This window comes from Mandrillus leucophaeus, unplaced genomic scaffold (assembly GCF_000951045.1).
Source record: "Mandrillus leucophaeus isolate KB7577 unplaced genomic scaffold, Mleu.le_1.0 Scaffold396, whole genome shotgun sequence".
Classification (NCBI taxonomy): domain Eukaryota; kingdom Metazoa; phylum Chordata; class Mammalia; order Primates; family Cercopithecidae; genus Mandrillus; species Mandrillus leucophaeus.
This window is the reverse complement of record NW_012104209.1, coordinates 213,033-236,713: the sequence shown is the minus strand read 5'-3', so window position 1 is coordinate 236,713 and position 23,681 is coordinate 213,033. Positions and strand designations below refer to the sequence as shown.

At 35.6% G+C, this 23,681-nt stretch overlaps 1 protein-coding gene across 1 annotated transcript in view; it reads right to left on the bottom strand.

The window, feature by feature from the left end:
* The window catches only part of AHI1 (Abelson helper integration site 1), a 248,465-nt gene that overhangs the window by 94,896 nt on the left and 129,888 nt on the right, over window positions 1-23,681 (bottom strand). The window contains exon 18 of the mRNA XM_011991473.1: window positions 21,186-21,306. Within this exon, the coding sequence (XP_011846863.1) occupies window positions 21,186-21,306 (121 nt within the window). The remainder of the gene's footprint in view (window positions 1-21,185; window positions 21,307-23,681) is intronic.

Below are 23,681 nucleotides of genomic sequence, written 5' to 3'. Positions count from 1 at the left end.
CCATTTTGTATCCTCTGCCCACTACAATAGTTAGTTCAGGCCAGGATCTTCAACGGACGCTGAAACTATGAAGTAGGCTTACTAAGCCCACTAAGTAAGGAACATACAGAAGGAACAAAGGAAGGTTGGGAACCAGATATTCACATAGCCTTACAGTATCATTCCACAGATTATTTCCACAATTACAAAGAAAAATATTAATTTTTACAATGAAGAGATATGGTGTTCACCACCTTAATTAAGGACTAAACTTGACAACACTAAAAGTGGGACAAGTTGACATGATATGCACCTGATATGATGCAAACCATTTACAGGTACTTTTTAGATATTTTTCACAGTATTTTTGCCAAAAAAGTTTAGCCTGAATATAATCAGGATGAAATACATTCAAAATGTTGGACATTTAATAAGACAGTTGGTCCAGTCCGACTCTAAAAAGTCAATGTTGTAACAACCAAAAAAAGATTCTAGATTAACTGAAATTAAATGACATTAAAATGACAAGACAAGTCATTTAAGTATGAATCTGGACTGAATGCTGAATAAAATAAGCATGTAAACAAAAAACTGCTTAAGACTTTTTTGACACAATTAGGGAAATCTGAATATAAACTGTTAATTAGATTAGAATCTTGGCTATTTTTCTTAGGTATGATAATGGTACTGTGGTTAGACAGTAAAATCTCCTTACTTTAGCAGATGTCTGATGAAGTTTTGGGAAGGAAGAAGCAAATGCAAAATTAGGGGTTTTATTTTACATTTTTTCAATTTTTTATGGTTTAAAAAAATTTCAAAATATGGTTGGGGAATAATAGGCCCTGAATAGACATTAAATTATCTTATAGTAGGCAAACCGAATCTTCAACGGTTTTGCCTGAATAGACATTTAATTATCTTATAGCAGGCAACCCAATCTTTTTATTTATTTATTTATTTATTTATTTATTTAATTTTTTTTTTTGAGATGGAGTCTCTGCCGCTCAGGCTGGAGTGCAGTGGCCGGATCTCAGCTCACTGCAAGCTCCGCCTCCTGGGTTCACGCCATTCTCCTGCCTCAGCCTCCCGAGTAGCTGGGACTACAGGCGCCCGCCACCTCGCCCGGCTAGTTTTTTGTATTTTTTAGTGGAGACGGGGTTTCACCGTGTTAGCCAGGGTGGTCTCGATCTCCTGACCTCGTGATCCGCCCGTCTTGGCCTCCCAAAGTGCTGGGATTACAGGCTTGAGCCACCGCGCCCGGCAGGCAACCCAATCTTTAACAGTTTCGAACACTGTAAAGTCTTCCACATAAGCAAAGTAATATGGTTTTGAGTTATTTTTTTTTATTCATTCATTCATTCATTCATTCATTCATTCATTCATTCATTCATGATACAGGGTCTTGCTTGGTTGCCCAGGTTGGAGTGCAGTGGCATAATCATGGCTCACTGCAGCCTTGATCTCCTGGGCTCAAGTGATACTCCCAGCTCTGCCACCCGAGTAGTGGGACTACAGGCATGTACCACCACACTCAGCTAATTTTTTAATTTTTTTGTAGTAACGGGTCTCACTATGTTGGCCAGGCTTGTCTTGAATTCCTGGCCTCAAGCAATCTTCCTGCCCCAATCTCCCAAAGTACCAGGTGCATGAACCACTGAGCCCAGCCAAAGTTCTTATTTTAAAAATGTCTCAGCATTATTAAAAGCAATTAGAAAACAAAGCACTCCTTCTCAACTCTTTAGATCACCTTCCTAAAAATAAGAGAAAGCTAAAAAATTAATGCATGAATGAAAAAATATTACATATTTATATTCTACATGTTGATTGCTCTACTCAATAAATTTACTATGTTTACTGAAAAATAATAATTTTCTGGGAAAATTACTGTCCCAAATCAGAGGTATCAGTTATTTATAATTCTCCATGATTAGTATTTGTTCCTTTACAATTAGAAAAAAAATACATTTCAAGGGATAATTTACTAGTATATGTCCTAACTCTGGGGCCATTTTGCATGTATTACAAGACTGGATCTGATAATCGTTAGATATGTGATTTTGGAGCAGTTATTTGCAACTCACATCTCTGGGAAGACCTTCCTGGGCTATGCCCGTCTTTAATAATCTGTATTATTTATTTCCATATATTAGTCAAAAATAAAATTCACTGATAAAACGAATGCATAAAGTTAGCAGAGATTTAACAGACTTCTAAACTAATGCCCAAATAATTGTGCTAACCAATAATCAAATACCAACTATACTAATTTCTACCTAAAACCATAAAGAGTTGCCTACAGTTTTTAGTATTTGATAAATTTCCTCAGTAAACTCTAATATGGACTGGAGTCTGTTCAAATCATATCCTTTGCGACATGCTCTAGATATCCTATCTGAGGCTACTATGGTGTGTTCCTAATAAATTACACTGGCAGAGCCAACAAACTTCAATTCTGTGTGTTCAATCCTTAAAACATAACTTAATATCTGTCTTTAACATTAATATTATTTTAACAATAATATTATAGATGGAAAGTAGATTGACAATAGATTAACATATAGATTTAACAATATGTTATGGACTGAAAATCAAAAGTACAAATATAACAAGGATAAGAAAGGTAAATTTATAATTTCAGCATTTCCTTTTTACTCAGATTTGTTATACTGCAGAATTAAAAAAAAAATACAAAAGAAGCTTCTTGTATTTTCTTGTTTCCTCCTTTTTTTCTTTACTGCCTTTTTGGGTAACAAACATTCAAGTTATCCACCTCATAGTCACTCCTAATAGTTCTTAGTTTTTTTTCACTAAATAGCCTCTTCCAGCTTATCTCATTAGCTCCCATGGGCTCAAATACCACACACATACCAATGACTCCTTCATCTGTACTTATACTCTAAGCCTGTATTCCAAAATACACTGTATAGTTCCTAGCACAGGGCTTGACTCACAGTAGGATATTTAATAAATGAGGTTCAAATGAATGAGCAAGCTATTAGATATTGTGTTTCAGAAATGCCATAATATCTTGTAGGCATTTCAAACTCAATATATCCAAAATACAATTCATTATCTTCTTCTCAATATTCCCATATTTCCTATTTTCATTTATGGATTGCTACCTACTCATTCACCTAAATTAAAAGCCTCTGGCACCCTCAAATTCTACTTGTTTTCTTTTCGCTCACATTCTAGACCTCCATGTTAATGATTTAACATCTCCACTCTCTTACTGCAACCCCCTTCTCCTACCTCAATTATTAGATCACCTTTTAACTGGCCTTCCTAGCTGGAATGCCCTAACACATTTTATGATTCTTCTCGTCTTACAATTAGTTCACATACTGTCTTCTCTATGAGGTCTTATTATCTTCTCTAACACAGAATTTGTTACTCCATCATCTGCACTCTCTAGTACACTTCGTTCATTCCTTTTACAGCAAATATGAAATATGCAATCCCATCTACCTACCTTTTTAAAAATAGGTCTCCAGTGAATACTAGCAGTGCTAGGGATGGGGCTGAGTTCTGCACTTCATTTCTACAAGGTTCTGTACAATCTGGGCCCGCTGCTACCTCTCTGGATTTACTGTCTTCTACTTTCCTCCTTGTTCCCTCCAATCCAGCTATACTGACCTCTTTGCTGTTCAAACTGCATATCAAGTACAATCCTGTTCCAGGATCTTGGATGGGGATGCTATTCTCCCAAACAACTCAGTTTCCTAGCTTATTTCCTTGCTTCCTTTTTTTCCTAGCTTCCTTTTTTCCAAGCTCCCTCCCTTCCTTCCCTCCCTCCTCCCCCGCTTCCCCCTCTCCATCCCTCCCTCCCCCTTCCCCTCTTCCTCCCTTCTCCCTTCCTTCCCTCCCTCCTTCCTCCCTTCTTCCCTTCCTCCCTTCTTCCCTTCCTCCCTCCCTTTCTCTCTTCTTCATCTAAATTTTGCTTAATTCTCAGTTACCTTGTGAAGCTTTCCTTGACCACCCCATTTAAACATTTAAACAGCAACCTAACCCTACTCCTCAGGTACAACTCCCTTCCCTGCTTTGTCATTATACTGTTTTTATTTAGCAGCCCTCTGTATCTATGGGTTCTGCATCCATGCATTCAACCAGCCATTGATTGAAACTATTCAGAAAAGAAATGCATCTGTACTGAATACACAGTCTTTTTCTTGTCATTATTCCCTACGCAATATAGGACAACAACTATTTACATAGCATTTACAATGTATTAGGTATTATAAGTAATCTAGAGATGATTTAAAGTATATAGGAGGATGTACATAGGTCATATCCAAATACTGTCCATTTTATATTAGGGACTTGAGCACCCAAGGACCTTGCTATCTACAAGGGGTCCTGAAACCAATTCCCCAGATACTGAGGAATAATCAGACTACATTTGCTTCATGTCATTCTCCACTAGAAGGTAAGCTACACAAAGATGAGAAGTTTTACCAGTTTTGTTCACTGATACCTTCAGAGCACGTATAAAAGTGCCTGGGACACTGTAAGTATGCACTGGGTACTTACTGACTGTATAAATGATCTTGCACCACCAGTACCTGCATGTGTAAAAATTAAACATCTTTTTAAGTAAAATAAAACCTCCCCAAAAGTACAAAGTTAAAACAAGAAGGGATTTAATGATGGAAAACATTTTTTTGGTCTATTATATTGGTGTGGTATTGAGAATGTGAGATGGTGTGAACCCATTTTTCCAGGTCTTTCCATAAAACAGACATTTTAAATTCTAGGCAAAACTTTTAAATTTAAACTTTGAACATAAGCATGATGATTTAGAAAAAGTTTTCCATATCCAAAGCAAAGAGAAGTCATTTAAAAAAATATGCTTATTGTTATTAATTTTTTCCCTATAGTAGTTCAGTGAACATTAAGTACATTAATTTGCCCGTTATAGGTGCATTTATAACTGCCTTTTACATTTGCTTTTAAAGTGTTTTACTTTCAACTCTTCATTAAATCTTCACTTCAAAATCAGACTAAAAAGACTGAGATAACATTATGCCTCATAATGTCACTAACAAAGGAGGGAAAAAAAGGAAAAGAGGACTCCCACAAAAAAACAAGCTTCACTGATTCTGAGTTGGCCAAAACAAAACACCTCTTCATGCTCTATATTTCTCAGACAAATTTAACAGCAATGAGATGTAAAAGACTTGATTCTTTTTAAAAAAGTGGCAAGTATATACAATAACACATACACATACAAACACACCCACATAGACATTGATATGATATACAAACACAACCACATAGACATTAATATGAAATAAACTGGAGTCCTTTACAAGTATAAACTCACTTATTCTCAGAATATTGCAAGATCCTTGGGAGACAGATTTGAAAAAAGCATATTAATTAATTAAGGTCATTATATCACTTGTGACACATGAGCCTTACAAAAGGCCAGCAACAAAATCCAGATTCCGAGTTCTAAGCTATCATTTAGAGAACTCCTAAATAGATGATACTGTTGTATATTTCATGGGCAAGATAAACTTCTAAACAGTGCCATAAAACTACGTCCACTTTATAAAGATGATACATGTAATTGGATTTACTCCCCTGTCTGCACTGCCACAGTGTTTTATATGAATGCCCTGTTGAATTTACCACCATCATATTATAACTATTTCTTTGCCTGCTGGACTCCCCAGATAGACTGGAAAGCCTCTGAGGGCCTTCATCTTCCATTTCTCACAGTGCCTGGCAGAGTCTCTGTCATACCGTAGGCTCTCCATAAACAACGCTTGATGAACTGCTTCAATTAATTTTTGAAAATATTAAAAACGTTTTTATTTTTTAAATTGAGTAACAGTTTTCATTAGAGTACTTCTATTAAAATGTAGTATTTCTGGTTGTTCTCAAAAAAAGGATGGAAACCAGTCAGAAATCGTTCTTAACTTTTATTCCTTATGAATTACAGTTGAATGCTTTCTTAGAGAAAGTTGAGGAAAAAAGTAAATTGTCTGAAGAACAATGTTCTGAAAAAAGTAAATTGTCTGAAGAACAATGTTCCACTTTTTACTTATTAACCATTTATAACACAAAAATCTCTTACGTTATTAAAAAAAAAAATGACCAGTCACGCATATAGTCATTTGTCACTTTCCATATTTCTCAATACCTTTGCTCTCACACTGGTAGGCAAGTTGCTGACTAAGAACAACACAGTGATTCTTTACATTTTCATTCACTTTTCATTCAAGGAAAAGGCTTCTTTAAAATGTGCACTTAAAATTCTAGAAAATACAAATCAACATTATCTCTAAGTCTCTATCGTTACCAGAAGGTCTGGTTCCTAAACCTAATTTCCATTGTTAGTTAATGTCTTCAATAAGTGACGATATTCATTTCCAGAAAACATTACCAGTAAATTCTATGATATCACAGACTGTTCACTATCCAGACCAAACTGACTAAACCACAAAATGCAAAAGTATGCACTTCACTTCTGTAAGGGAAACCTTAGGGCTATTCTGAGCATAGTTTTAGCAGATTATGACCTGACTAAGAGTAAATGACTAGAGTAAGTAAGATTATGACCTAAGAGTAAATGACAGCTTAATTAGATAGCCTCCTTCTTCTGAATTTCCAGAGCTTTCAGTAGACACAAACTAAAATGTTTAAAAACTAAAAATTTCTCGTCACAGATTTTATTTTTTAAAAAGTTACTTTGAGACATAGGGATTTACAAAGAAAATAATTTTTTTTTTTTTTGTGATACAAATGCTATTTCATTTCTCCCCCAGAGGAGGAAACACGAAGAGCTGCTTGCATGGTTCCAGGCAGTGCCCATCCTAAGCAAAGTTAGTTTAAAAAAATAAATAAATAAAAATTATTTTTAAAAAATTGGATCATTTACCACAGAATCACAGAATATAATGGCTGAAATGAACACTGATGTGAAATATGGGACACTGAGTATATATTAATAAATTGGAGAAAAAGACCTTTTATTTTAACCGTGAATTAAAATACTTTTCATTATCAGAAATGTGTCCAACATTTTGTATATATAAATATACACCATAATAGTGAAGAAATAAAGATGGCTTAAAATTATGATTCCTTCCTTCCTGCCTGCCTTCCTCCCTCCCTCCGTCCATTTCCTCCTTCCCTCCTTCCTTTTTTTTTTTTTTTGGACGTAGGGTCTTGCTCTGTCACCCAGGCTAGAATGGAGTGGCAGGATCATGGTTCACTGTAGCCTCAATCTCCTGGGTTCAATCGATCCCCCTCTGCCTCAACCTTCTGAGTGGCTGGGACCACAGGCATGTGCCATCACTCCCGGATAATTAAAAACAATTTTTTTTTTTTTTTTTTAAAGAGACAGGGTCCCACTATGTGGCCCAGGTTGGTCGTGAATTCCTAGGCTCAAGCGATCACCTGTCTCGGCGTCCCAAAGTGTTGGGATTACAGGTGTGAGCCATCTTGCTCAGCCAGAACAGAATACTCATTTTCTTCAAAGGCATGTATTAAGTGTATTATCAGAAAAAAAAAAAAGTTATACAAAAACGTATTTTAAAATCTACATATTTGGAAATACATTTTACAACATTTTGTATGACCAATTATCTTAAAAATTGAACTGTCCATTTCGATTTGAGATTACAAAATTTTAAAATGCATTTTATGGTTGATAGTAAACTATATTAATGTAGTCATATTCTCAAACTATAAAAAAAAAAGTTACGCCTGGTCATAATAATTGAGCTATTTTATAACCAACCCTCTCACCTGTTGCAGCCATATGGCATTGTTGTAATTCTTCCTTCAATTCTCACCTTTGAGTAAGCTGATTACTGAGTTCTCTTTACCCTAGAGGCAAAGCAGTGAGTTGCAAAACATTTACTACTTTCACCACGGTATAAATTATGTTCCAATAAAGTAGTTGAAACCTTTAAAGTCTTCTACTTTATATAATAAAAACCACTTATTGAAATGTTTTCAACAATATGCCTAAAAGTTATATTTAGAAATAATACATATGTACCACAGAAATACAGATTTTAACATAAGACATTTACTAGGTTTAGTTCTAAGAACACAGTGCTTTCCCATTCTAAAATTTAGTGGGAAGTTAGATAAATTTAAAATTAAAAGGTTCAATGATTAAAGTAGTTCTGAATATAGTTATAAAGATACAATCTATTATTCCTGTTGCACTAAGACAAACAAATTTTGGTATTTAAAAACTTTCACTTGTAGTAAACATTTTCCTGTCCTCTATTTTCAAACTATACGTCACTGAGATGAGATAATAACTTGCTCAAGTCGCAGCATTAAGCAACAGAATCTGGATCTAAATACAAATGCCTCTGACCTCTGGCTAAGTGCTACCAGAATCTCACATATATATTTAAATAGGAAAAATTAGACACTTCTAGAGTCCCTATTCAAGTTAACCAAAATTGCTTATTAATAACATCTTCAAAATCATGATGATGAAATGCCACCACAAAATCTTCAACATTTAGGCAAGTTTTATTATTAAATGTGTTACTTGTATTTGGTTTTTTAACAGGTAATCTATTCTTTATATTGTAACACCTGATCTGTTGGGAGCCAGATAATGAAGTGGATTTTATAAACCTGCACTGGCCCATATGGTACCTACTGGCCAGATGTGGTTTTTAAAATGTAAATTGGCCAGGCATGGTAGCTCACGCCTATAATCCCAGCACTTTGGGAGGCTGAGGTGGGCGGATCACCCGAGGTCAGGAGTTCAACATCAGCCTGCGCACCATGGTGAAACCCCGTCTCTAGTAAAAATAAGAAAATTAGCCAGGCATGGTGGTGGGCACCTGTAGTCCCAGCTACTTGGGAGGCTGAGGCAGGAGCATCACTTGAACCTGGGGGACAGAGGTTGCAGCGATTTGCGATCACACCACTGCACACCTGTCTGGGTGACAGAGCAAGACTCCATCCCCCCCGCCCCCTAAAAAGTAAATTAATTAAAATGAAATAAAATTAAAAATTTAGTTCCTATGTTATACCAGCGTCTAGCTACCATAATGGGCTGTGTACATCTACAGTTCAGAAAAGAGGTATGGGTTGAAGATAAAACATTTGAAAATCACTGACATATGAGTTTTATTTAAAGTCATGAGATCACTAAGGGAGTGGGCATATACAGGGAATAAAACAGGGTCAAATTGCAGTGAAACAATCTTATAAGACATGGAAGAAAAGAGGAAGAATTAGCAAAGGACAATGAAGAGTGCCTAAAGAGATAAGAGGAAAACCAAGAGAATGTGGTAGCCCAGAAATCATGTATTTAGAAGTGATCAAATGTGTCAAATGCTGCTGATAGGTGAAGATAAGAACAAAGAATTGACCACTAGAATTAGCAATGAAAAGGTCCCTTTTGAACTTGAGAAGAAGAGATTAGAGATTTCAACAAATTTATAGAAGACGGAAAACGATCAGAAACATTTGTCTGAATACACTGTTGGAGAGTTGTAGTAGATACAGAAGCCATCTGACTATGAAATCTGTGAATTTGGAATCGGCATATTTGGAAGGGGGAAAACCTGAATGAAAACCAGGAGAAGTAACAGAAGATTCATTTGTACAATACCTAAGCTAAACAGGCTGTAAAATCCCCAGAAAATGAAGGATGCCCAGCATTAACAGTCCGCCACAAAACAAAAACAAAAACAAAACAAACCACAGTGGAATTGTCTCTAAAAATAACAGCATGAACCATCTGGGAAGCATGTAGCCTTCTTAGTGTGGATATGCTGTCCCAGTTATACTCATTTTGGCAACTTGCATGACAGTATCATGTGGGCCCATTCACTTTACTTGTTTACCCTAAACATAAGCTGCCAGTTAATTTGTGCTAGCCATGTATATGAAGTTTTCAATATACTTTCTGCTTAGGTGAAGAAAACAGTGAGATTGTAGAGCCATTCTCAGAACAGAAGAAGAAATCATATTTGTACTCAGTTCTTTATTTTTAAAGAGACACTAAGGATCATCAGATATATAAGGAAAAACCATTGGCATGAAAGAAAAACACAGGATACATAAACAGATTAAAAAAAAAAAAAACTGAACACAGAGGAAACATCGATTGATTTAGGAAGGTATAATGGCAGCCAGAAAACATCAATACAAGAAAAAACAAAACAAAACAAAACATATAGGACATGAAATGAGACAGAAGACTGAAATATAGACGCATATAGACACTTCTTTCAGGGAACTCCTGGCAATGATTATATTTCTGTTACACATGTAAATAGCTTACATATTTTACCACATAAGTTTGAGGCTGAGTATCTTTCCTGAAATTAGATTGTATATTTCAGAGCCATACAACAGCTCTGTCCAATTGTGCCTAAACTCTCAAAAGTTTTACATTTGATCTTTTTTAAAAAGATGCTATATGCAAATAACTTCTCTAAGTCTTTAAATTAAGAAGTTATCATATATCAACGGGAAAGCTTTGGAAAAGGTAAACATCAGAATTCTATAAAATAAAAATTAAATGATCTAGCTCATACTTTGGCTATGGTAGTATTAAATTATGTAGTTTTCATATTCATTAACTCAATAAGATCTCATCTTAATTTCCTGTAGTTCATGGTCTTCCATTGCTTGCTTTTTATTTTTCATTGTTGATATAATTATTTCACTTTTAAAATTTATCTATGAGGAAAATGCTACAATATTCTTTGATAACTGAATTTAGAAGGTTTTTAAATGAAATACATCAATTTACGAATAAATGTTACTGACAAAAGAAGAAAAGCTTACACTAAGTTTTCTATTTTTAACAGATAGGGAAAAAAGTTGAAATTATGAGACTGGAACCATATGTGTCATATAAATATCATACAAAATAGCTTCTTACAAAATAAATGGCTAGGAAACAGCGAGCAGATTCAAGCTCATTTGACTCTGTTAATTTAAATAAGCAAAATTTGCATTCACATTCTCCCCTCAGACAGCATTAGGAGAAATTTAATATCCCAACAGGGACACTAACTGCATATCCCTGTACATGAAGAACCATTCATTAAGAACATTAATATTCACTAGAGTTAATAAAAATGATTCTTAAATTAAGAAATGACAAGTGTGAAAGCATATTTTAAATTATTAACATGTTTAGAAACACAGGTTCAAGTGGCATTTACCATTAAAGATACAGGGGCTTTCATCACAAGTGATGAGTAAGTTTTGTTTGTTTGTTTGTTTTTGAGATGGAGTCTCACTCTGTCGCCCAGGCTGGAGTGCAGTGGCACAATCTCAGCTTACTGCAACCTCTGCCTCCTGGGTTCAAGTGATTCTTATGCCTCAGCCTCGCCGAGTAGCTGGGATTACAGACACCTGCCACCGTGCCTGGCTAATTTTTGTATTTTTAGTAGAAAGGGGTTTCACCATGTTGGTCAGGCTGGTCTTGAACTGACCTCAAGTGATCCGCCTGCCTTGAACTCCTGACCTCAAGTGATCCACCCGCCTCGGCCTCCCAAAGTGCTGGGGTTACAGGCGTGAGCCACCACACCCGGTCTTCAAGTGAGGAATAAGTTTTAATATTTAGTAGATTAAGTATAGTTAATCTACTTCAGATCATTGCATAGTTAGTTAGTATAATACTGATACAGGATATTAAAATGACTCCTTATACTTCAATGTACCGATCAAATATCAATTTTAGAGAATCCGATCATAACAATAAGAAATTCTAACAAACGAAGGATTTATGGAAGGAGAATATAAAATAGTCATGCTAAAGGAAAAATCCATGTGATTAACAGAAAAATCCAAATATGGCAACTGTCACATCTCCAAGATTTTTGTGTTGATTGGAGGCTAGAGAAAGGGTATGAAATGAAATCAACATTAACTTTAGGAGTAATTCTTGGTCCTCAGTAGATTAGATGGAACAGAATTCAGATGATTAAGGAAGTCTGACCACCTCCCTGACATATATAAGTTTTCATCCTGTTGTCTTCATTTTTATCACAACTCTTTTTTTTTTTTTTTTTCAAATTAAGCTACCTTTGCTGAATTAATGCTAGAGAAATTAAAGGTAATAGTAATAACCTACATTTGGTTGCTTATGCACTTAAAAAGTGACTTCATAGTGCTTGTTATCACATTAGATCACTGTAACAGCATTTTTGAAAAGCAGGAAATGAAGAATCAGAACCTACATTTTACAAATGAAAAACTTCAGAAGCTGTTCCCCCTCCTCAACCCTAGAGTCCACAGCCCTTTTTTTTTTTTGAGACGGAGTCTTGCTGTCACCCAGGCTGGAGTGCAGTGGCGCGATCTCGGCTCACTGCAAGCTCCGCCTCCCGGGTTCCCGCCATTCTCCTGCCTCAGTCTCCCAAGTAGCTGGGATACAAGCGCCCGCCACCTCGCCCGGCTAGTTTTTGTATTTTTTAGTAGAGACGGGGTTTCACCGTGTTAACCACGATGGTCTCGATCTCCTGACCTCGTGATCCGCCTGTCTCGGCCTCTCAAAGTGCTGGGATTACAGGCTTGAGCCACCATGCTCGGCCACAGTCCTCCTCTTTTAAAGGGGGACTGATTCTTTTAAAACTCGATTCAGAAATCAGTGTCTTTAAATTCTTCCTTAACTTACCCCAGACACGTAAGTCTGAGTTAGGCTTTAATATATTCACAAAATTTTTTACCATTTTTATGATGTTATAGCATTTACCAATGGGAGAACATTGATCACACTGCAGTGAACAACCGTCTACTTCTAACAAAAAACTATCGACTCTTGAAGGCAGGGTCTATAATTTTTAATCTGAACAACTAGCATTAAACATATCATCTGGCCTACTGCAAGCAGTTCAGAAGTTGAATACATCAAGTGGTTTCTGAGTGATAAAGGCTGAATTAGAAATTTGGTGTTAATTCCTAATCCGAAGCTCATTCCTCCACATATCAGTGCTTCTGTCAATAAACAATTGTAACAAAACATTTTTGGTAAAAAACAAACAAACCAAAAAACCAAAAGCACCCTTTTTCCCACTTTGATGTTATGTACTATATAAAAGTGTTTTTTCTTTTTCTTTTCTTTTTTTTGAGATGGAGTTTTGCTCTTGTCGCCCAGGCTGGAGTGCAATGGTGTGGTCTCGGCTCACTGCAACCTCCGCCTCCCAGGTTCAAGCAATTCTCCTCAGCCTCCTGAGTAGCTGGGATTACAGGTGCCCACCACCACACCCAGCTAATTTTTGTAATTTTAGTAGAGACGGGTTTCACCATGTTGGCCAGGCGGGTCTTGAACTCCTGACCTCAGGTGATTGGCCCACCTCGGCCCCCCAAAGTGCTGAGATTATAAGGTGTGAGCCACCCCTCCTGGCCTTTTTTTTCTCTTTTTTTTTTTTTTTTTTTTGAGACAGGTTCTTGCTCTATCTCAATCTCCAGGGCTCAAGTGATCCTCACATCTCAGCCTCTTGAGCAGCTGGGACTACAGGCACAAGCCACTACACTTGGCTAACTATTTTGTATTTTTTGTAGACAGAGCTTCATCATGTTGCCCAAGTTGGTCTCAAACTCCTGCGCTCAAGTATCTCCTGCCTCAGCCTCCCAAAAGTGCTGGGATTACAGGCATGAGACACAGCACCTGGCTGAAAAGCATTTTCTTAAGGGAGGAAAAACTACAGGTTGCAAAATGGAATTACATGAAGTACCTCAAGATTTTCTGATGTCTCTGGGGATTATGATCTTAGAGATGGTCAAATTCTAAGAGAAACAGAGGCTAGCAAATGGAGTTCTGTTGTTACTTTTGCTCTATTTTAACATCTGTGGAATAAAGGATTGTCCCCCACTGAACCCATGCCCTATCGATTTTGGCCAGATTACACAGATGACAGAGTACTTTGATTTTAATCATCTGAAAATCTCAATGTTATCTCATTACATGACAAAGATGGGTTAAGGATGGTACTCACACAGAAAGCTAAAGTTTGGAAAGTTAAGTGTTCTAGTGGATTATTCAAGTTTAAGATGCTTGACAACTTTCTTCTTGAAATTACTTCATCTTAACGTCTTTTTTGGCATGCTTCTAAAAATGTTATATCCATTATTTGTCTCTTTGACATGTTCTTTTTCCTATAATCATCACTTAACAAATTTTATTAAGTCATGTCTTAAAATAAGATATCTTCCATTCTTTTGGCAACAAAACAAATTGCATAATTTCAAACTAAAAAAAAAAAAAAAATCAAAAAAGCCTCCCATAACCTCATAGTGTTTATTCTCCCAATATTTTATGAGTTTCAAAGTATTAAACGTATCGTGTTGATTCTGATAATTCTATGAAGTACGAAACGTGGAGACATTTATTCAAAGAGAGAAAGCGAACTACCTAACAAAACAGTTAGGAAGTGCTGGGATCCCAGGTCAGGCTCATTTCTTCTGGCTGGCTGACCCTGAGTCTAGTGCTTTTTCCACCATAATATACATGTATTGAATTCAGCAAAGTGACTGGAAAACAAATTCTTGCCGTTAAAAACTGCACAATAAAAACATTTTTGATTATTTTTAGTGCCAAAAAACACATTTCAGGGCATGTGTCTATAGAAATCAGTTAATTTTGTAGATTACCTATTAATCTACAATAGTGAATTAATGCCTTTCACCTATCTTACCACCTGAAATACTGGAATTATGGAAGTTTGAAACCAGAATTAAATCAAACATTCTTTTTCAATTAACAGTTTAAAGTTCATGAAGTAATACTAACAGAAAGCCCTGCCAATTCTGATGAGATGAGAAAGTCTTTGAAGCTCATTTTACCTTCCTTAAAATGGAAACCCCCTTTTACCATCAGCTGTGTTTATTGAGAGTCATTCTAAATACTAATTTTTGCCAAAATGTTTTTTCTTTGAAATACAAGAATCATCATGTTTCCAGCTTAGATGTAATCTACCTTCTACAATAGCTTATACAAGAATATCACAGCATCTCTGGTGAAATTATGATCCAGGATTCATTTCACATTTTAGTTGTCTAAAAAGTTTTACATTTCTCTATAAAAAGTTAAAACTTTAATATACTAAAATCTTAAAAACAATAAAAAATTTAACTGGAAAAATAACTCTGAATTTTAAGAGTTAGTCAAGGGAATATAAGTATATACTTTCAAAGACACACAAAATGAATGAAAAAATGCAGTTCTTCGAGCAGGTGCGGTGGCTCAAGCCTGTAATCCCAGCACTTTGGGAGGCCAAGGTGGGCGGATCACAAGGTCAGGAGATCAAGACCATCCTGGCCAACATGGTGAAACCCTGTCTCTACTAAAAATACAAAAATTAGCTGGCTGTGCTGGTGGGTGCCTGTAATCCAAGCTACTTGGGAGGCTGAGGCAGGAGAATCATTGGAATCCAGGAGGTGGAGGTTGCCGTGAACTGAGATCGTGCCAGTGCACTCCAGCCTGGGTGACAAGAGCAAGGCTTTGTGTTAAAAAGCACAAAATATAGCCGGGAGCAGTGGCTCACGCCTGTAATCCCAGCACTCTGGGAGGCCGAGGCGGGCGGATCATGAGGTCAGGAGATCAAGACCATCCTGGCTAACATGGTGAAACCCCGTCTCTGCTAAAAAATACAAAAAATTAGCCAGGCGTGGTGGCGGGTGCCTGTAGTTCCAGCTACATGGGAGGCTGAGGCAGGAGAATGGTGTGAACCCGGGAGGCGGAGCTTGCAGTGAGCTCAGATTGTGCCACCGCACTCCAGTCTGGGCGATACAGCAAGACTGTCTCAAAAAAAAAAAAAAAACCGGTCCTTCAAATATTATTCAACATGTATAAGCACAAGAGTTAGTCTGACAGATCTCTTAACCAATACCAGTCACTGACTAACTTTATGATTTTGTTTAAATCAAATGTTTTCACTGTGAAGGAAAATAGGACATGGCAAAGTATTAGATTAAATGGTTGGTTATAAAGTTTAACATAGTTTTACAGGGTCTAACGGAGAACACAAATAAAATCTGGAGAAGGCAGAAGCTATTGATAGTTTTAAAAAATCATGTCATCCCTATCACCACACTATAAGTTTACAATTAATAAAGATAATATGAAGAGTGTATGAATAAAGTCGTATTAATAAAATGATTCATTTTCTTTTGTTTGACTCAATTTATCTATTTAATATGAATTAAATTTAATTTAGAGCAATGCTGTGAAAATATATACAAAGTCCATAAAATGAAATATGCTGTCCTTCAAAATATACACATGCAAAGATGATACAACTACCCCATTGCCAGTAGTAACACTTCCTGCTAATTTCTCTCCCCTGCCTACCCATAACAGTGATTGATTTTTATTACTGAATAATCCACATTTTAAAACTTAGTTCTATAGCAAGCTTGTCCAACCTACGGGCCATGTAATGACTCTGAATGCGGCTCAACATAAATTCATAAACTTTCTTAAAATATTATGAGTTTTTTTTGTGTTGTTGTTGTTGTTTTTAAACTCATCGTTAGTATTAGCGTATCTTATGTGCTGCCCAAGACAAGTCTTCTTCCAATGTGACCCCAGGAAGCCAAAAGATTGGACACCCCTGTTCTATAGCAGGGACTCTTGAGATGGTTGAGTGTAATCTGGATTCAGATAAAATAACACAGAATAAAACTTCTCTGTACAGAACCTGTTGATTTGACTGGAGACTACATATCATAATTACTGGAAATCAAACTTAAAAAAAAAATCTAACAACTGACAAACAGAATTATATTTAAAGGTCAAAGAAAGACATAAGTTCATTAATCCTCAGGAAATAGGATGTCCTCCTTGACACCTCAGTCTCAAAAACTCCACCTTTTCCAAATAGTTATACTGCTTATATTATTACTTTCCAATATATCTTAGAACTCTAAAGCTAGTAAAAAAAGAAGGTAATACTCATAGCCAGAGGGCCCACTTGGCAATGTGGCAGGACAACGAATGAAGGAGTGGCTCTAGACAGTCTCCCTGAGGGCTGTGAGCAGGAAGCCCACTGCACCTCCCTAAACATGTACCATCGTCCAGGAATAGGCAGTTAGGTATGGTGAGGATGAGAAGTACTGAGCTAGACATGACCGCCACTAGCTATGAGAATTCTAACATGTCAGCCTCTCTGATTCTCAGTTTCACTGTACAGAAATTGAGTAATAAAAGTTTTAAGGTCCCAGAAGCTCTAAAATGATTTCACTCCCCATGATTTTCATGTTTACTCTACTTTTCAGAGAGTTTTGTTGATGATCAAATAAGGATATATATGAAAGTGCTTTATAAATTTTCATACAAATGCAAGTTGCTGTTATTGTTTTATAGATTTTCTTTATTACACTAGAAAAGTATGGAAACAGTTTTGATATACAATATAAGATGCTTACTACATGGTGAGGCATTTAGATGGGCTATGCCCTAAAATTTAACAAAAATGTTAAAATTATATTTTTTCTTATAAAAATTACTCAGGGAAGATGCTATAGTTTTAATTTTTATAGGATTATCTGATTTGTTAAGAACTTAGACTAATAGCTTAATGAACAGTTCTTAAAATAAGCATCTCATAGGAATTGTATCTAGCTTTTCTGGATACAAGTAACCTATTCCTCATACAGATGCCAGCTGTATTCAAAGAAAAAAATACATTTTAGAATCCCTTTCATATCTATTCCTTGGATAATTCTTTTACCTAGAGCAGCAGTCCCCAACCTTTTTGGCACCAGGGACCAGGTTCTTGGAAGATCATTTTTCCATGGACTGGGGGCAGGGGATGAGGAAAGGTGAATGGTTTTGGGATAAAACTATTCCACCTCAGATCAGGCATTAGATTCTCATAAGGAGCTCACAACCTAGATCCCTACATGCGCAGTTCATAACAGAATCTAATGATGTCGCTGATCTGACAGGAGGCAGAGTTCATGCGGTAATGCTCCCAGCTCCACCACTCACCTCCTGCTGTGCACCTGGGGGTGTGTGTAGGCGGTTGGGACCCCTGATCTAGAGAATAAAATGTGAATTCCTCAGTGTGGTATGATTTGACCCAATCTACCTCTGCAAACTTAGTTCACCTTAAACACATTCATCTCACCTTCCCCAGTTAAACCAAGGCTCAAACCACTCCCTCGCCATACCAAGCTCTCTTCTAAGTACTGTTAAAGAAAAAAATTATTCAATGATACTTGTTAAAGCACAGTAAGAAAGACTTTATTCAGGGCTACTGCAGTAGGTACAGGGACTACTGCAATGGGATTTTGTAGCTGGGGAGAAAGATTGGCTGAACTCCAAATACAGCATGGGCAAGTGGGAAAGAGGGAAGTCGAGAGAAAAGGAGTAATCATGAATGGCTCCTAGTTATCCCTAAACAACTGTGTGAATGGTGCTGTGGAGTACTGGGATTAGGAAGACTTGGTAGTAGGGGAAGTGGAGGTGGAAGGAAGGGTTTTTGGGGCAAAAAAACCAAGAGTTCTATTTGAACATATAAAGTTTGAGAATGTTTTAGCTCTCCTATCCCTCTTTATTCTGGTGGCACTTTGTTTACACTGTGATTTCAGATCCTGTCACATTCTGACTTAATTTGGTGCATACTTACTTGTCTCCCTAGCCAGACTAGAGGTTCCCGAAGGCAGAGACTGTAACATTTACTCCACATGCTAAATAGAGGGCTTTAAACAAAGTGGTCACTTAAAATGATTTTAGAATGAATAAATGAAGTATTCTAGAAATTGTGAGGAATACAAACCAAAGAAGAGAGAAATGCTTACTTTTCTAGTAGTCTCCATTACCTAGAACTCATCTTGCATGAGATCAATAAAAGTTACAACGGAACATAAACCCACTTCAGAGTCTAGCACTGCAGCATATAAACCCACTTACATATATATAAAATCAACCTTTACTCTTACGTCTCCTAGCATGAGCGCTACTGGGCTCATACTTACTAGCTCTGTGTAAATAGCTTTCTTTTATACCGTCCAAAGGCAAACATCGACAGATGTGACTTGCATATTTCAGATAGGTTTTCAGTGAGATTTTTATTTTTAAACATTCTATTTACATGATTTGTTTTTGTAGTTATGTATTTCAGATTCTAATAGATTATTTTTTACAATCAACACTTAATTATTTAATCACTTTACAAACTGATTTGAACACTGAATAGAATCATAGATTTTTTAAGACAGAAACTCACCAAAGCCAGAGAGCCCTCACTTATTTGGAGGGATGAGAAAACTCTGGCCTGAAGAAACTGCTCAAGACTCCACATTTGGAAATAGAGTTAGATCTGAACACCAGCTCACCTGGTTCCTACGGCAGGATTTTTTTTTCATAAACACTGGCTTCTTAATAAAAGAGATTAATTTGGCCATTTTGAGATTGACCACATATTATGCTTTTGTAACTTTTCTGTTCAGTGATATCTCAATGACATTTCTAAGAAAGCTATGCCTTAAAATGCGGTTAGGCATATTAGTAACCAAATGGCTTAATCGTCATGCTTCTGAGATAGTATGTGCAGGGATATAAATATCCCTCTTATAGTCTACATGGCCATGGAAACTGAAGTGAAATGGAGCCAATCCTATGTATAATCATGAAGTTTGAAAGGCTTGCCTTTATCATATCCCTCTTCCCCTTTAATTTGTCTCAGTGGTAATCCTTCTTCCCATTTCAAAGGCATTCCTACCTATTCCCTCTGCTCTTTCCCTTTATAAAAAATGAAAAAAAGTTTTTGTATTTATTATGTATACCTTGCTGGCAGACAGACATAAGATACTGCTTAAATGAATTTTAAACAATATATTAACTCAATCAGATATTTACCTTCTAAGCTTTTAATCCTGAATTGTGGAAAGAAAAGTTTGTTCCCAGACAGTTGGTAGGGACAGAGTGGTGGAGAGAGGTTCCCTCCCTCCTAGTTATAAAAATGACAAGGTCTGAAGCCAAGCCAAGTATCGATTTAGGGTGAAAAGAACAATCTAAAGAGGTAGTATATGATGCAGCTCCACTGGAAATAACAATGGCCAACACTATCACTTTAGTTTCTGGCAGATATCTGGAACACTACAAATTAAACATTTCTAAGGTTTGAGATAATTGTTACTAATTATTATGGTGACTTGAAATTAGATTTCAAAGTAGTTCAAAGTTAGCTTACACATATTCGTCATGTTTACAATATAAATGTTATATTCATATAGTACCTTATGCTTACAGTGTTTTCATATGTGTAATCTCATTTAAACTTCAACAATACATAATGTGAATATCATTCTCAGTTTTCAAATGAAGAGCCTAAGGTTTGCAGGTAATAAGGGTTATAAAAGGCACAGCCAGGGTTGAGCATAAGAGTTGTGAATCCAAGTATTTCTCACTATAATATGTAACCTACACAGCAATATTAAAATAACTTGTATATGTAAGTTCCTAATACTTTCAAGGTAAAAAAGTGGTACATATTGTCCTCAAATTTCTAAGTAAATTATGTTGATCTTCTCATACTCAAATTTCTTTCATATAATTTTTGTAAAAGATAATTGTTTTGTTATTTTCAGCTTTCTTACCTTTCTAAAAATTCAGCAGTAGAAAAAATACTGTCAAAAACATATAGCTAATGAAAAGAAAAAGTCACCTTTCAATACCACAAACAAACATTTCTCACTTAGATGTTTTTCCTTTGATATCCTTTAAAAACCTTATTGAAACTCATTTAACACATTAGTCAAAACAATTGTATAGTTCACTTCAGTGATTCAGTATAGTTTTCTAACAAGCTTTTTTGCATATTTTGTTAATTTGCCATTTAATGGGATGTGACATCGCTACAGGTTACATCCTATTTCTGCCAAAATGTACTTTACCTTGGCTTTCCCTGAAATGAATTATAACATGGGATTATCCATCTATGATGAGTTCTTTAACTGGGAAACTGAATCAGACTTAACATCATACAGGTTTAAAACTCACGTGTTTTGCTAGTTTTAAATTATTATCTGTTAACAGCACATAGGTTCAGTGTATCTACCGTTACCAAATTCAAACTTACTTTTGAAATAACCTTGGTGCTTTTAAGGTCAAAAAAGATGCTAGAATAGAATTTGTCGAGTGTGAAAATCGACCATTATGAGCTTTATTTCTAAAGAAATAAGTGATATTCATCAACAAAACGAGCATCTATCTGAACATTTAAAAGAATTGTCAAAGTAAGAAAGGGGCTCACCGGTCTGAGTGAAACCAAACTGATGTAGAATCTCTTGAGCGGTCAGCATGTTTGACTGCTTTAACTTAGACTGTTGTGAGGAGACTGCTGGTGGTGAAGTAAATGAGAGATTTTTGTTGACCTGTATTAGGAAAACAAATCAGAAACTACAGTGTAATTTCCTGGATTACTGATGCAAAAACTGGATGAGAAATATTTGCTTATTATACAAACCAGGACACATGATAGGTCAAAAGGAGTGGTAATCACGTACATGGTTAGTTTGTAAAGTTTACAAAAGAGAATCATTCTCATCAAGGAAAAAATATAATAGCAATTAGAACATAGCTATATGAAAATAAATCAGCCTTACTAAAGTTTACCATGGAACTGAGATTATTAATAACTTAGAGTGTTCTTAGGCATTTCTTACGCAAAGAAATGCAAGAAATAAAAATGACTCCTTGACTGGTTCAATTAAGGAAGAGTAAAAATGTTTCACATTCACATTTCTCTAGCGTTTTAGTGAAAGAGCAGGTACTTCCTTTTCAGAGATACACAGAAAACACCTGTACTACTCATGTTTATATACATTATGGTGACACAGATAACACAGCTGTAACCTAACTTGCCATGTGAAATAGTTTCCATTGCATCAAAACACCTTACTCTTAGGATACTGTTTAAACATATCATCAAAATAACAAGGAAAATTTCTGTATGTAAATACAATGTTCTATAACATACAAAACCTAGTATGATTATCTGAATGCACACTACCAGCCTCACAGAAACGAAATGCATAATAAACACAACATTTTAACTATAGCTCTTGTAGGAAAACAAACAGTTCACTGAAAAAGCTTGAAATGTTTATAAGTAAATTCATCTTGTAAATCAGAATTCATTTCAGAAAAAAAATCGATCTTTTTTTCATTATTAACAAATCAATCATTTTATCTTTTTCATTACTTTCAAAAAGCACAATAAAATGTGATCTATTTTGGAGAAATTGACAGTCTGATTTCTAATTCACTTCAAAAGTGTAATCTGTAAATTAACAAAATGATAATTTATGGCATACAAACATTACTGTATTAAAAGAGACCCTTTCACATTTTTTTGTTTAAATAATGAAAACCATACAGAGAAGTTCTACTGTGCAAGTATTTAAAATTTTCCTTTTGATGTTCTGTATAAGACAATACTGGGCTCTGGTTACATGCCCTTTATCTGATTCATTATTTACATGTTTATAAATTTTTTTTTCTATTTTCTGCTTTTAAACAGTGATAATAAACAGTATATCTTGGTTTAGAGCAAAGAGTTAGCAAATTCGGTGGAAAAGTCAATTAAGACCATATGTTAATATAGTTCTCAGTAACTAAACTACTATGTCATCTCATTAAAAAAAAAAAGTATTTTCCAAAGTAGTTGGAGGGGCCAAATACCACATCTGTCCTAAAATATCACCCAGCTTTAAAAATTCTATCAAAATCCATTAAATACAGATCAAAATTGACCAGTGATAGTGATACAATACCAAAAACAAAAACTCATTTAATATCTTTGAGCTTCACTTTCCATCTTCAAATGGAGATAAGAAAAATAATATCTATACTTCAACGGGAATGTGCCAGTAAAGCAATAATGATGAACTGGTATCATAAAGTGCTATTTGTATGTTAACCATAAAGCACTAATGAACATTAAATAAGAAATAGATTAAATAGAATATATTGGCAAGGGCAAACCATCAAGTAGTATACAAACAAAGGGTAATATCAGTTATTATTAACATCACTAGAAGTAAGGGTAATTAGGTATTTATGATGATGTGGCCAATTTTTCAGAGTTCTGTGCTTTCAAATGGAAAAGAACATATTTATCACTTAACTATCTCATTCACTTCTTTTTGGAATCACTTCTCAGTTTTACTTCTTGAAAATTTTTATCTTAAATATCAAGTAATGCATTTAAAAATCTGGTGCAAACAAACACGTGTATGCTGGGGAAATGAAGATGTATCTATATACACACACACCTTTGCACACACATACACACACCTACATATATCCATATATATATAGATACACACACACATACAATAGCCATTTATAGTCTTCCTCTTCATAAATTTGTGTTAAAAACAAAAAATACCAGGAAAGCTAAAATAGGATACTCAAATGCCTCTGTTCAAACAGAAAGACTTGCTATTCTTTCAAAACAAAATGTTGTTGTTTTTTTTTTTAAACCTACAACCTATAATTTTATATGTTCTTCCTAAACATTTTTATAATTCTGATCTTTCTTGACATATTTTTTTACAGACTATTCAAATGTCCATAAAATGATGAGAGTAGCAACTTAACAGAACAGATGATTTCTAAGGTTTGGGGTAACTGTTAATTATTATTGTTATTATTAGCACTTTGTTTTGAAATTAGAACTCAAACCAAGGCCGGGCGCGGTGGCTCAAGCCTGTAATCCCAGCACTTTGGGAGGCCGAGACGGGCG